This window comes from Anomalospiza imberbis, chromosome 3 (genome assembly GCF_031753505.1).
Source record: "Anomalospiza imberbis isolate Cuckoo-Finch-1a 21T00152 chromosome 3, ASM3175350v1, whole genome shotgun sequence".
Taxonomy (NCBI): domain Eukaryota; kingdom Metazoa; phylum Chordata; class Aves; order Passeriformes; family Viduidae; genus Anomalospiza; species Anomalospiza imberbis.
Window position 1 is genome coordinate 72,665,852 of NC_089683.1, and position 15,878 is coordinate 72,681,729.

General features: G+C 44.6%; 1 protein-coding gene across 1 annotated transcript in view; it reads right to left on the reverse strand.

Moving 5' to 3' along the window:
- PGBD5 (piggyBac transposable element derived 5) overlaps positions 1-15,538 on the reverse strand; it is a 66,071-nt gene extending 50,533 nt beyond the window's left edge. Inside the window, exon 1 of the mRNA XM_068185095.1 lies at positions 14,726-15,538. Coding sequence (XP_068041196.1) covers positions 14,726-15,404 — 679 coding nt within the window. The 5' untranslated portion in view covers positions 15,405-15,538. The remainder of the gene's footprint in view (positions 1-14,725) is intronic.
- Between the last annotated feature and the right edge of the window lie 340 nt (positions 15,539-15,878).

Genomic DNA, 15,878 nt, shown 5'->3' on the forward strand with positions numbered 1-15,878 from the left:
CTTCTAGCCTAGGACTGCTCCAAACAAATTATTTAACGGTATAAGTATTATAATGTCAAGTGATGCAGTCCATAATAAAACACAGAAATAACTGCAAAAGAATGACTATTGGCAAGTGTAGCATGGAATCCTTGAAGACACAGCAAAAAGAGGTACTTAAAACTCTGCTTAGAAAAGCCTTTTTACTTGAGTTAAAAAATTTGCTTACTTTCTCCTCCCTCTTCTAAATTACAAACAAGGTAGCTAACAATTACTCTCCACACCAGTAGTCAGAGAAAGCAAAACTTAGAATAAATCTTTGTGTGTCCTTTCTTTAGGAAGCATTCAAGATCCACCAATATGAAGAACAGAGTTCAGCTAGCCTTAGAGGAAAAGAAAAACAGCTACACCAGAACTGCTTATAGAAACCATAACATTTTGCTTTCTTTATAGAAACTATCACTTGATTTTGGTCACATCCTCCTGCCTCTAGAACCAGTGTCAGGCAAATAAGGGACCACAAGGTACACATCACAAAGTGAGTGAAGAACCAGACACAGGAGACGCAATCCCCACTCCTGCCAATACAGGTGATCGAGAAGGGAGAATAGTCCTTAAATGCTTGCTATAAAGAATGGGGCCCATTACTCGGGGCATTAGCCTCTAAAACTGCATTGGTCTCTTCTATTAGGCAGCAAGAGCACAGATGCATTCATAACTCCGACACAATAAAATGCTAACTCAAAACTCCATGCAGGGGCAGCTGACACCCGTGAAGTGCAACCTTCATCCAAAAAGAAGACTGAATAATCATGGATAACCAAACCCATGTGAACTATCAGATCTGAATGAACTATCAGATCTGAACTCAGATTTTGCTGAGCTGCATACTGCATTCCTGCCAGTTTTTTAATGCTATGTTAGATGATGTGGTAGGTGTGACAGTTCACATATTGTATCATCCTCAAAAGCAGATCTGGAGCATCACCTGTAGCAAGCTGGGTGAGCAATGTGGTCAAGAGCACCTGGCCATAATTTTGTTATGTTAGAAGTACCAGCTATTATCTTTATGCAACACTATGAGGCAAGAACAGGCAGAGTCTGGTTTCACATGACCTCACATCTCAACATCAACCTGCTTTTTCATCACAGGAGATGCTGTTGGAGCCTACAGGCTCTTCTCACTACAAGTGTGCTGACTAATAAGGATTGACTCAAGTGAGCCATCTTTCAGCAAGGGCAATTCAAAAGGCTGTCACCCCATCAGCTATCTTCCCGTAAGTTAGGTAGGAGCTCAATATCTGGAAGATATTTTACTTTACCTTCTCGTCCCAAGAGAATGGACATGGGGCAGAGCAAAACTGCACAAAGCCTGGCTTACTAAGAAGCAAAATCTGATTAATTCCTGCCCCGGACTACCTGCAATTTTAACAAGAACAGTGGAGGCATGGTATCCAGCAGAGCCCAGAGAATAAAAAAAAGGAAGGTTCATAATGACTAAGAACAAGATGTTAAAAAGGGAAGTATTGGTAGAATTTATGTTAAGATATAAGAGAAACATTCATTTTCATGACAGGAGATTTTAGAAAGCAAAATACAATTAGAGAAACTAAATGCTGCAGCACAGAAAGGCAGGTTAGAAAGAGGTTATAGTACAGACTAAAAGGATTCAGTAGAAACTGAAAGCTTAAAAGTGAAGTTTTAAGCGGCTTTTGTTAGACTGATTTCTTGTTCCTTTTCTGATTAAAGTATTGTGCTGAAGGAATCTCCCTTCAGCCACCCATTTCAGCTCAAAAAAAGAATCCCATCACCCTTTTATCTTAGGAAGAAAGCTGATGTTAGAGCAATTGGCAATGCACTGCTCGATGTCAAGCTGCTCCAGGTCAGTATTCAGACCCTTCTGAGTCAACCTTTCAGCAAAAGACCTGAAGAAAAGGCACGGTTTTTATTTTAACATCTCACTCACTCTCCTGCAATGTATACCTATAAAATGCTATCAAACATTTCTGCTTCATCATATGATACAAGTGGCTGCTTTTAGGAAAAAACTAATGCTCACTTAGTTTCTTTCCAGCAATTCAGGGAGAGATAGCTAGTAGCAAAAAAAAAAAAAAAAAAAAAAAAAAAAAAAAAAAAAAAAAAAAAAAGGAGTTAAAAACTAGTATAATCTCAACAACAGCATCACATTAACAGCATCAAGTCCATTTCACATTTCTAGAACCATTTCATATTCAGTACCCACTTTGACAATACCAACTCAAAAATACCCATAAGCTTACCATTTTATACCCACCATCTGTCCCCATAAAGCAGTTAGGCGCCTGCACTCAACATAGTTCAATGTATTTCGAATTTACCTGAGTCTAGTGGGATTACAGGTTTTGGTACTCCTGGCTGAACTCACACCCTGTCGGAACCCAGAATGTCCCTTGGACACTCTTGGATGTTCCGGGCCCAGGTCAGAAGCATTTGAGACCCTGGAATGCAGCCAGAGACCCCTGTGGCTTTGAACCTGATCCATGGAACAATTTACCAACCTTGCAAGAAGAACAAGAAATCACAAAAGTTTAGATATTATAGTAGAAGTAGTCACAAAGTGAAAGGAAGAACTTTTGAGTGCTGTACAGGGGGTTTTAGGCCTTGTACAGAGGGGTCTGAGTTTTGTACATGGGGGTCAGAAGTTCTAAGATGGAGGGACTTGGGTGTGCCCTATCCTCTTTCCTTCTTCCTAACCTCCATGTTCTTGGTGATGTTGGCATTCACAGATTGGTTTAGAGTAGAAAGTCACTATTCAATATAGGTGATGGGCATTGGGGTAAAACCATAAACATTTAACACGTAATGGATGATAAAAAAGAGGGCACCAGCCCCCTGGGCGTTGGAGTGTGCCCTTGCCTGACTGCTGAACGGACCACAGCAGCTCAGGGAGAAAATCTTTTAGATAACATACAATAAACTACCTTGAGACCAGACGACTGAAGACTACTGAGTCTTTCTTTGGAGACACAGGTCGGAGAAGAGACTCTTCCACCTTTCCAGCTCACCCCAACCAGGGGTGAGTTCCTATAACACCCCTATTAACCAGAAACAACCATGCCTTGTACAGAAAGATCCAAAATGCTCGATCCAAAATGCTCCTCAATAAAATAAAGGGGGATGAAGGGGAAGAAGGAGGAAGTGAAGACGGCAATTTTCATGGCAGAGATTCATGGATAACCTTGGCATGTTTGATCTGTTAGGGCAAGGATTTTGGCTTCATTCTCAAGGCAACTAATAAGGTTCATAACGGAGTAAGTTTCAAGAGTCTGAGGACAGGACACCAGAAGCTGAAATAACTGCAACAAACACAGAAAAAAAAATTGAAGCTTGCAGTTTAGTATATATTTTTGTTTCTAATCCTCAAATACGAGGAGTCCCATAAGAAGAACCTAAGTGAATTCAAGTTCAAGGTAACATGTTAAGCTGGGAAAACAAAGACTTCCTAAAAGAAATAAGAGCCTTAGTGACTTTAACTTGTAACTCTGATCCCAATACCTTAAACACTAAATAGATTTTAAGGAAAGACTAAGGAAAGACATGAAGGCAAATGCAGACATTTGCATCACAGACAGGTCACCTTAAAACCATTTTTAGTGCATAAGCTTCTAAGGTATTACTGACAGGAAAGTTGAATTTATCTGTTCTGTTTCTAGCTAGATACTTGTGAATTGGCAGCAGCACAGATGAGTAAGAGTATTAGTGTGTCCTCCTTACCCAGATCCTTGACTGAGAAAAAAGTTGTCTGGATGAAGGGAGGCAACTTTGGGAAAGGCATTATTTCATTTTTTTACCAGGACATGAAATTAGAACCAATTTTATGCTCAAAACACTATCAGAAAATACTGGGCTTTTTTCTGATAGTACCTGACAGTACCTGAATTTATTGGCCAAAATAAATCTTAAAAACACATATTGAAAGTTTCTTCTCCAATTATCTGTTGAAATCAGATACAATCTCTTATTCTGCAGAAAAATGATACAAAACTGACTTCTAGAACAGTCACTTTTTGGATAGCACAAAGGAGGTTATTGGTTATCTTTAGTGGAGATAGTGACATACTAGTACCTTTGAACGAGGAACTGTAAGACCTTAGTTGGACACCTGTGCAATTTGTCAACAAAGAGTTGATGCTACACTGGAAAGGGCAGAGAACCACTACTAGAAGTAGTGGTGTATTCTTGCAATGTTGTGAAGAAATATGATACTTTCTTATTTTTAGCCTTGGGAGAAAAAAAATGAAGAAAAAAGAGAAAAATAAATAGCTGGAGAAAAAAAAAACCACAAGAAAGCTAAACAGCAAATCTCTTTAAAAATACTTGAGGTAAATGTCAGGAAAAAAGAAGATGTAAGTGCCAAAAAGTAGTCTTTGAAGATGAAACAATTTTGCAATGCTCACAAAGAAGTGAAGGAACAACCTTTTGATGTCCAGTACATGAACTGAAAAAAAACCCACCCACAGAGTAGACATTCTGTTGTTCTTTCTTGCCAGGACACTTGTTACACGATCATCAGTTATTGCAGGTGTCTGCACTATGACTTAGCTGAGCCTCTTTCAGACCTGCACTTTTCTTCCATCTATCTATCATTATGGTCTACAGAGGGCTGTGTTGGGATTCAGCTGCAAGGAAGATTTTTATACCTCAAGAATTGTCATGAACAGAGGCAAGTACAAACTCAGGCACCACTGGGTGATGCACTGCCTCCAGAGTGTAGCATTGCTACTCTCACAAGTCTTTGGGTAGTGTCACATCAGACATCCCCAACAAAAGCAGATTAGTGCTGAAACACTAATACAAGATTCGTGGACACACAGCTCATTACCATCGAAGTGAGTGTGGAAACAACACTCTAAGTAACCATCAAGTCTGCCTGGGCCACTTTCCAGGACAAAGCCAAGGAGGGAGCTTCACCTTAACAGATCAGGCAGCCTTCTGCAAGCACACAGTTCTTCCCCACAAGCTGTACAGCCTTCTCCCCACTCCAAGTTAACATGGAAGATGCAAGCAGCAAGTTCTTTGCATAACACTCCAACATTTAACTTGCCACTAAGCAGCTTGCTAGTTTATCTTAGCCAATCTAAAACAAAGGAAAAGAGTGCTGGAAGGGACCTTAGGAAGTCCTTCAGTCCAAGGCCTCTATCCCCATTCAGCACACATACTGGGTGTCAGTCTGTTACAAAAGATACAACAGGTTAATGACACTCGTTCTTAGGTTTTCAGGTTGATGCATTTGTCTTCCGCACCACTGCACCGTCTGAGAATTTCTATCATGTCTGATTCAATTATCCATCAATTTATATCCATTATTCCTCATATTTAGTTTTCAGAACAGGTAAGGCAGATAATTCCCTTTCTTATAATAGCTCTTTTACTTACCCATATAGCCCTTTGGCTTAAAACCAGAATACTAAAAGGTGGCCAAGTGAGTAGATTTTCTGCTTCTGTCCTTTCTCTTCATATTTAATTACATGCTTCTCACCGGGGTTGGCAACCCAGACTCTCTCTCTGAAGTGGCAAAACAGTCTCATTTCAAGTCTTGTACACTACATTTCAATGTTTGCCTTCTCACAACAGCATGACATTGAGTCACATTTGTCTGGTGCTCAGCTTCAACCACCAGTTCCTTTCCCACCTAGACAGTTTTTCCCCTCTATTTTCCACTTCTGCTGTTAGTGCTGCCTTCACACTAAGCATTCCCCTCTTGCACCATGCCATTGTGTTTCCTGCACCAGACTATTTCAGGCTATCAACAACCTTGGAAATTCTCAGCTTCCTCTTCAGTGTACATGAAATCACTCCCAACTTCATGTTATGTAAAGGTTTAATAAACAAATTCAAGAAGTCCAGCTCCTTTCATGAATGCACTTTCAGGTTCTTATTAATTAAAAATAAAAAGTAAAATTAAGTGAAATTAAATAAAAAAGTAAAAATGTCCCATCAGAATATTTAAGCTTTTGACAGATCTTTATGCCACACATTTTTGGAGATGCTAGGTCACACCTATCCAATTCAAATAGAGACAAACAGGCATTTTCAGTAATAACAATTTTAGTGAAAATACCTGATGGGGATTAGATGGTATTTATCCAATCACATATTTCTTCATCTGCCTGCTTTTCCCCACTATATATTTTAATGTCTATAAGATCTGTTGCAACAGATGTAGCATAATGCAAAGCGCAATGTGAAACTCGGAGCCAGTACTGCAGAGATGGTTCCCACCCCAATAATTTGTTTCCAGTTCACTGAAGTAAAGTCTCACGGAACACAGTGACCATGGGGGGCCTTCACAAGGATCAGCTGATTCCTAGCTTTCCACAACTGCTCCCCACACCAAAACCCCCATAGGTTTGTTTCATACACAAGACAGAAACACTGAAGGTAATCTAAACCAAAAGAACTTGTGGGGCACCCATGAAACAAAGGTAATGGCAAAGGTAGGTAATGGCAAGCACTATCTCCCAGTCACTCTGTGATTCCCAGTGCCACTCCACTGTGGCAGCAGCCAGGCTCTCCATGGCTGACAGGAGGGCTGGCTACCAACAGCTTGTAGGGACAGGGTACAGAGAATCCACAGCCACTGGGAAGTGGGCTGGAAGAATGGTTCAAGTGAGCACTGACAAATTCCTTCCAAATGCTTTTTTTGTGGAAGAGCCATTACAGAAAGTCATGTTTTTTTCCAAGGAGCTTGTTTCAAGGAGCTGTTGTCAGTGCCCCAGGGTCACCATCATGCCTGACTGGCCTTGCCTTGCCTAGTGCTCCATGACAGCTCCCCAGGGCCATCAGCCTCCACCCCAGCTAGGCCAGGCTCCAGCCTGGCACAGCCCTGCCCTGCTGTGGACCCACATCCTGAGCCAGCCTCACCTGTCACCCCAGTGCCCGAGGATGCCTCAGTGCCCTTGGCTGCAACTGTCCTGGCTGGGGTGGCAGGATGGCCCTGGCTCTGACAGGCTCCAGGGGCACCGTGGCACGGAGCTGCTGTAGAGGTTGGACAATCTCTTAGACCATCTCTGATGTCAGTTTGAGTCATTACCCTGTAGTACAGAAGCAGAGGAAGAAAGGCCTTTTCTGAGAGGTCATTCTTTATTCATCAACTACAACCTCATCAAGTAGAAAGACCAAGATGTCATCTACTCTAAAACCCATCACTCTTTTCCCCAGGGGGGAAGGTTTCTGATACACTTGAAGACAAACCCTTAAAAGAAACAAATGAAACTACTTGCAACAATGTTAGCACCATGAAAATAGCTACAGAACACTCAAATACAGTCCAAATCTCAGAGCTTAATTTCTTTTAATCTCAGTCAGTGACAAAAGGGAACTACTGCAGATCTCCAAGTATAAACCTTCAAAAATTGTATTTTTCTTCATCTCAAAACAACCACTAGCAGATAAAAGGATACGTTTATGAGTAAGGAATAACTACAATTGCAAAAAAATGAGAAACACTTCAGTTTAAGGAGGTCTTCTCATCTAGTGATCCTTTTCAAAAATACAGTCCAGAAGGCTAGAAGCCCTCTGAAAGGCTAAATGAGAATTTATATCCACATACGTATTTATATCCATAATGCAACACATCCAGCAAGACAGATGTAAGAGCATCCTACGTTTTTCAAGATCGTCCTGGGAACCCCTTTCCCCATACCAAAGGTAGTTCATTTTCAGTTGGCTGCTGCAGCACAAGGTTTACAAACCACTACCCTGCCCTCTGGGGATGGCTGACCATCTCTTCCCCGGGGAAGAGGCGGAGCCACCATCCTATAAGTGTTCAAAACACCTATGAATATGGCACTTGAGAATGTGGTTTAGTCATGAACATTGTGGTGGTGCTGGGTTGCCAGTTGGACTTAGTGATCTTAAAGGTCTTTTCCAACCTTAATGATTCTGTGAATCTGAATGTGTAAGTTTCAGTACATGTAGCCTCTTCCCGGGCATGTAGTTTTCCTGGGCACGAACTGACAAGATTACCATTGTCCAAGCCCTCTGTCAATAGGGTGCAGCCAGCAGCAGACAGCACCATGACATCAATGGGAAGAGTCACACGCCCACAGCTACATGCTGACTCCTAGCACTGCACACCTACAGGTGTGCCCTACTCAAAAGTTAACCACCATCTACCTTTCCAAAAAAGGAGAGATGGCTATATGCACTGGATAAGCAGACTTTCCACAACAGTGAATTTTGTAGGTAACTTCAAAAAATAAAAATATTCTCATTTTTTGCTTGAATTTAATCTTTCATACACACCCACCTCCCTGCCATATGTAATCAGAAATGAATCACAGTTATAACAGCAGTTGCTTTAAATCTTTTACTGCTTTTTCTTCACTAGAAAAAACACCTTCATTTGTGCCCACTGATGGGCTTGCAGTATCTTTTATGTACGTCCAATAATCTTCCTGTCCAACACACAGCTAATTGCCCCCATCCATACAGACACATACACAGTATTCTTCTTCTGTGTTTCCTGTGTATCCCTCTCCAACATGATTTTGGCATCCTTACAGTGTGCCTCATTGACTACACTTCAACTTGCCTAGTTTTCAGGAGCATAGTTACAGCTTTGTATTGCTTTCTGAATAGAAGTTGCTTGGTTTTGTTCTTTGTCCTTAACACCACATATGGTTTGTCAATACAGGTCATGTGAATCCCACATGTTATCCAAGAAAGCAGAATCAAAGGCATGTTTCCTATCATGTCACACGAATACCAATTGTTTTCACAGAAAATAAGGCCATAGTCCAAGAGTAATTTATACAGACAAAAAATCAGCTGTGGAGCTTTCCAAGCCTATTATCCTGCAGTTTGTCAATCAAGGAACTATGCCTTAATTTTTAAATGACTTTCTCAGGTATGAGTTCATTCATTTTCACACAGAGCCAGTGACTGGTTAACATCCTGTTCTTTAAAGAATATGAAAGGGGAGCTTGGATAAGCTCCTAGAAACAATGTCTTGCTAAAAGGAACTGAGATGTCACATACTAGTATCCTCATGCATTTGTCTTAGCCATGCATTCCTTTTGAGTCCATCTGTTCTGTTTTCTAATAACATGCCCAATTTTTGGCAGTACTCAAAAGAATGTGGTATCTCAGTGATTATTACCTCTAGTCAGGATGTGTAACTGTATCCATGATTACCTTCCCTTTTAGAAATACCTTGTATTTCCAAACTGCTAAATCCATCTACTCCAAAATTTTTGAAGCTTTCACACAGGAGGGAAGCAAAATTCTTATATGAACACTGATATGTAAGAGACATTTCCAGTTTCTTTTAAATCTAGGGCATCCAGGACAACTTCCTATAACCTAGCAGTCAATGCAGAGTTTGTGACTCAACTCCACCATTAGCATCCTCATTAGACTGAGCAGAGAGGCTGATTTCCTCTCTAGGCTGACTTAAGGTATACAGACATGGAAACTATTTGCTGTCCTGTTTCTGAGATGTTGACTAAAGGACATTAGTAGCTGTAGGAGCTGATCTGCTTTAAATGACCCCATCAGTAGCTACAAGGAGAAAACACTCATTTTATGCAGTAACAAATCTAGGAGCAAATATGCTTTTTCTCTGTAAAAGGCTAGGCAAGTGTCTATGGAGAAGACCTTAATCTGCAGTGCTTACAGACCTTCCTGTCTCAAGTACTGACTAAAACAGATTCTCTTTATAAAAGGAGAGAAAAAACAGCGTTAGTTCTTTTTTCCTGTAAAGTCTATCTAAATACCAGGTTATTCCCCAAATGCATGTTTAAGGCAGAGGTATGAGCAAAAGAGGCAAGGGAACATGGCAAGATAGCCAAGTTGCACTGAATTTTTTAATCAATAAGGTTGTCATATGCACTTTGCTCTCTTCAGTAACAATAGAAGCAGGAAAATGTGCTCTAAAGCCATTAAAACCGCCTGAAAAGCACATCTAGATTCTGTAAGATATATAAGATATTAAGCCTTCACACAATTCACTTATTTAGCAAAACTTCAAGACTTGAAGTCATCCTATAAAGGCTTTGCAAAGTAGCAATGTACATCTTTGAGATTTATTTATCATATCTTCCTGAAAGTGTGGTGATACTGTCATTATAAGTAACTACTACATAGAATGCAAGAACAGATTATATAAATATGCATTCTTTCCCAATATTTTCCACGGTTATGCAAGTGAAAAGCAGCTAAGTTCTCTGATGACACAAATAAGAACAAGGCATATCAGCATCACTTTATCCACTTAGAGTCAGAGAATTTGGGCCAGATATTTCTGAAACAGAATCTGACCTAAGTGACTACGTAGCTTTCATACTTTTCTTAAGCTAGAACTTTTAAATATTGACATCAATCTAGTAAGATGAAAGCCTTCAGATTCTCTTCAGGATTTGAACCAAGTTCTTCTGCACTGTTAGGTGGTACCATGTATATGGTCCTCTTTTATGGCCCAGGCTCCTTGCAGCTGGAATGCTGCCTTCCCATCTGACTGTCCATGCTCTTGGGAACTGAAAATACTGGAAAGTACTTTAAATATTTGCTTAAGCTTCTTCAAGGTGACAATATTACTAAACATGGTCTTAGCAGCTTCTTCCTGAGAGCATTCTGTTAGACAGCAGCATGTTCTTCAAAGATGGCAACTTATGGCACGCTGTTTCAGAGAAACACTCTGGAAATTCATAAAAGCTATCTTCACTGTCTAAATGCAACTCAAAGAGGATCTGCTATGGTCTTTCAGCAAGGAACATTCTTAATATTTTCTCCTTAAGTCTAGGCTTAAGAACAGGGTTTGGAGGGCACAGAAAATGAAGGCACAGTGGCACTAATTGCCTCTATCTTTGAGGACTTCAACATTAACTTCTGCTTAGATTTCTCTGCTATTGCTGCCACCCTAATACATAATTCTAACATAGCATCCTAACAGTAAGAAGTGCTCTTACATCTGAGGTCAAATTTTCTGGTTGCTGAACTACGTGGATATAGGACACATTGGATCCTAGGAAGAAAACGCCATCAGGAACATCCAGCTGCAGCAATACCAGGATATTCGCACCTCCAAAGAACCAAGAGCAGAAGCAATGCCTCTATGTATTACACAACAGTTCCTGGCAAGACTACTGAGCTAACAAGGGAAAGCACCACTCAGAGCCACCCCACTCCTAAAGAAAGGAAGAGCACACCAATTAAGTCTGAGGCAGGAGTGACCAGAAATGAAGGGCTTATGTTGAGTTACTGGCAAGTACTAGCTTGTAATACTAGTTGCTTGCTCTCTCTCCTTTTCAATTATGCTTTCCCTATCCTAGGAGCAATTTGTTCTCTTATTCTTTCTGCACTCTACAACTAGGTCAGAAAGCTGGAATCCAGCACTTGATCATGGATGAGATAATCTTTTTAAACACACATGTTGACCCATGGACCTGCTGTAGCCAGGTGCTGTTTGTGAAGGAAAAGCATTTCAGCAACTTCCTCAGGACCTCATATCCATTAACCACATCCCAGTACCTCAGAACTTCTATTACTGCCTTGATGTTTGTGACAGACACTTTTTACCTCAACCTGATTTCATTAAAACTACGCAGTGCCTCAAGTTACCAGTTTAAAAATCAGGGTATCAAATCACATGGTTGAGAATTTTCTCACCCACTAAAACAGTGATTTGCAAAATAGTTTAACAGGAAATAACACAAAGTGGCAGCAAGCCATCTGTTTTAACCTCTATGTTAAAGTTAACAGCTATTTTGGATTTCAACAAAGGAAATCAACTAGAGCTATTCACATTGCAGGGCTTATCCCCCCCACCCCCCCCCAGGGAATCTAAGCACCCACTATTTTTATTAAATGTAACAGGAACAACAGGAAGTGGAGATTCCTGAAGAAGAGGCAGAAAACAAAAAAATCTGGGACACAAACAGCACTGTGTTGCATAGCTATGCCAGGCACTTACCTCCTGGCACAGAAGTCAAGCCAGACCTTTCCCAGTTTGTCAGAACCTGCACACAAGCAAGGCAGCATCACCACACATACGTGCAGTGACTGACTGCAGACTGAGGACATACTCAACCACCTAAGACACTGCCAGCAGCTTCCAGCGCATCGGGGTCTTGAGTGTATTTCTGGGATGAAGTATCAGTTAGCCTGTGCGCGCAACGTTAATTCCAGGGATGGATACAACGCTCTTTAAAGATGTAAGTTTAATATTGAGGCTGGGAAGGCAAAGGCAGTGGTAAGCAATCTATTCAAAAGAAAAAAGGGAAGTGATAGTGTTTTCTATTTGTAGTTAAAAAGACCACAAGCTTTATAAGTGGCTCTTTATTTTTTCTCTTGGGAGCTTTAGCTCACTCAACAACTAACTCAAACTTTGTCCTCCTCCACACACCCTTTCATGAAAGGGCAGTCTCCCAAACCAAAGAGCTTGACACCAGGTTTGACCCCAGTCTGATGCAAGAATTCATCTCCAGCATCAATGAGGCTGAAGTCTCATGAGACATTTGTCTCCTGGCATCAAATGATGTCAAGTACTTGCCCCTAAGCAAACCTTGAGATTTTGACCAAAAGGTCATGCTCTAAAGTTTTGGTGCTAACCAAAGGTAATTTTTATCTCAGTCTCATGTAAACCTATTCCTTTTAATCTCAGAACCTAGAAATAAAGGATCTTACATCCAACACATTTGAACTGAGAATACAGTTTTCTTGGTGCTCCATCTTACCCTGTATTTCTTGATTGTATTCCATAAGGGGCTGAAAGACATGCTGCCACTGCAAGGCACCTCAGTGGAGACCTTTTCCTCAACAAGTATAGACATAAACTTTTGTGTCAGAATGGTGTCCAATGAAGCGACAATGGTACCAGCACACGTACATTTAACATGACTCTGATGATATCTGCAAGGCTCAATGTACAAACCAGATTTATAAGAGCCCAGTTATATACAATGCAGTAGTTTCCACAGCTTGGAATTTGAGTAGTCAAAAATAAAAATATCACAGATGGTACATGTTTCCCACATATCAAATCATGACACTACCTGAACTTCTGCCAAGCCAAATCACCATTCTATGAACAGCACGCAGCATCTATCATCCTCATCACAATCAACACAACTAAAGGGCAGAACTAACCTCTTCTGCATCTATTAGTGGGAGGAAATATTCACAGCAATATCCATACACTTTCCTCAAGAGACATCTGCATTGTTCCTGTCAACCATAAATCTGACTCCTTTATTTCAAAGGAAATATGAATTCCTGAGTTAACAGGTCATCAACACAATTCCTTTCCAAACCAGTATTAAAGCACTAATCCCAGTTCTGCCTGTGTTAAAAAGGATATTACTATAAAGCAATAATATGAAGTAATAAGCCATCAAAGGCAGATAAACTAAATGATAATCAATGCTGAAATATCATCAGATCATGAAGCTTATAGTCCCGAACGTCATCTTAGATATGTTTATGAATACCAATCTTCAATAAAACTCAGACGTTTTTTACAGATTCACATAGCAGTGATTTTTAAACATTTTACAAGGTTCAGCTATTTATAGAGACAAACATAGCTCCTTTTTGCACATTTGTCAGAAGCACAGCTGAACTTTCTCTGGGCTCCAGTGCTAGCTCCACCTTCTTCCTAAACCATCCAAAGCTGCTTCCTCAGAAAGGTTCCTGCCTACCCCACCGCACAAATTTCAGCACACTACACTGAGTGCAGCAGCACTCTTTGGCATTTACTTTTAAAGCCAAATGAAGGAAGTAAACACTACTGAAAAAAAAAGAAAAGACAAGCAACCTTAGGACAGGTAAACTGTCAACTCAATTGACAGCAATCATCCTATCCTATTCTGAGAGGCACATGTTGAATTTCACATCCTATCTTTTCATAACCATTAACCTGTTCTTGCAATGCCTTGCTGCTCTGCTACACAGTCAACTCGGCTGTCGAGGCCTGCAGATCTATTATATGTTATAATGGCTCCCTCGGCAAGCCAGTGGTGTAACTTGCCACACAAGCCACTCCACGGAGATCTCTGTGCTATGCACTGCTGCTGTAGGTCGCGCTGTGTCATTTCACCACTCTCCTGGTATTCCCTCTGGCCAAAAGTCACGCAAGGAGGTTTAAGTTGAGGGACGGCTGCATAGAAAACCCTGCAGCCAGAGGGAATCCCAGTTGTTCCAATCCCAGAGCCCTAGTGCACAGCGCAGCGCAGGTGACTCGCAGCGCCCTTTCCAAGAGCAGCGGCTTTCCCCACCTGTGAGTGGGGACGAGGAGCCAGCCGCACACCGGAGCGGAGCCACGGCGGGAGCCTGGACACCCACTCTGCCCGGGGCAGCGCCCGTCCTCATTCCGCGGGGAACCCTGCGCTGCCGGTGCTCGGGGCACCGCCACAGCCCCGCCGGGGAGGGGATGCCTGTGACTAAGCACACGCGGCCTCTCCTCGCCCTCCCGCTCAACGCCTCGGCCGGGCTCTCCACCACCGGCGCGCCCGGCCCTGGGCACCAGCGGCCGGAGAGCGGGGCCGCTCCCGGGAAGGGGCCGGGCAGGAGGCACCTGCCGTGGTCCCCCCGCGAGGCCCGGCGCCGGGTACCAGCCCAAGCGGCAGCCGGGCCCGTGTACGGGTTTCTCTCCCGTGGCTGCGCCGCGACCCGACCCTGGGAGCCGCGCTCCGGGCACCCCACGCTGGCATCCCCACGGCCACCCGGGCCCGCCGCCCCCGGCCCCGGCAGCCCGCTCTCCTCGTACCGCTGCCATCCTTGAAATGAGGGGGTGGGACGTCTCGCAGCGACCGGGTCCATCCCCCCTTCTCCGCTTCCTCCTCCTCCTCCATAGGGCCGGGGCCGCCCGGGACGGCGCTGCCGCCGCAGACCTGCCGCTGCCGCCGCCGCTCCGCCGGGGTGGCCGCCGCCCGGGGAGCGCGGCGCCGGGCCGCCCTGCTCCGCGGGCTCGACACCGCCAGGCGCCCCTGGTCTTCCTCGTCGTCGTCCTCGTCCTGGGAAGAGGCGGCGGAGCGGGAGTCGGCCGAGGTGCTGTAGAAGGGGTTCCCGCTGCTGTCCTGGCCCGACTCCCCGAAGACGTCGTCGGAGATCTGCAGGCTCTCGTAGCGGGATCGGGCCGCCTCCAGCAGCGATAGCGCCTTCCTGCGCGCCGGCCCGCCGCCGCCCTCCGCCATCATCTCGGCCGCCGCCAGCAGCCGCCCGCGCTCCCCTCGGCCCGGCTCGGCCGGGTCCTGCGGCCGCAGGCAGCAGCCCAGCAGCAGGAGCGGCTCGGGCACGGCGGCGGGCAGGCAGCGAGTAGGGGAAGCCCCACCGCCGCCGCCACCGGGGCTGAGCCCTGCCTCCCGCTCCCGCCCGCACCACCCGCCCCTGTGTGTGTGCAGGGACATGGGGGGAAGGAGCCAGCTCAACATCTCCAAGTACCACATCCAGCCAATTGCCGCGGCACGCCGCGCTCGGGAGGTGGGGTTATATGGGCGCCGCGGGCCAGCGCGGGCCGCCCACCGCCAGCCCCCCGCCCGCCTCCGCTCCGCCCATTTAAAACCACAGCGCCGGCTGCCGCGGGGCCGTCGCTGCGCCCCGACGCCGGGAAGACGTCTCTAAGCCCAGCGCCGCTCCAGCTCCCTGTCCTGGCGCCGGCCCTGGCCCTTGGTCCCAGCCCCCATCGCGGCCCCCGATCCTGGCCGGAGCTGTTCGCCGCCGCGGTGCTGAAGCGGCGCAGGACAGAGGCAGGAGCGCTGGCCGCGGTGCCTGCGGGTCCCTCAGCAGCGCCCGCCGTGCGGGGACGGGGCGAAGGGCTCCCGCGGGCTGCGGGGAGAAAGGCGCCGAGGTGTTAACCCGCGGGGTCCGAGCCCCGACAGCGTGGCCCGGGCCACACAGCTCGTCATGCAGGACAGCGTGAG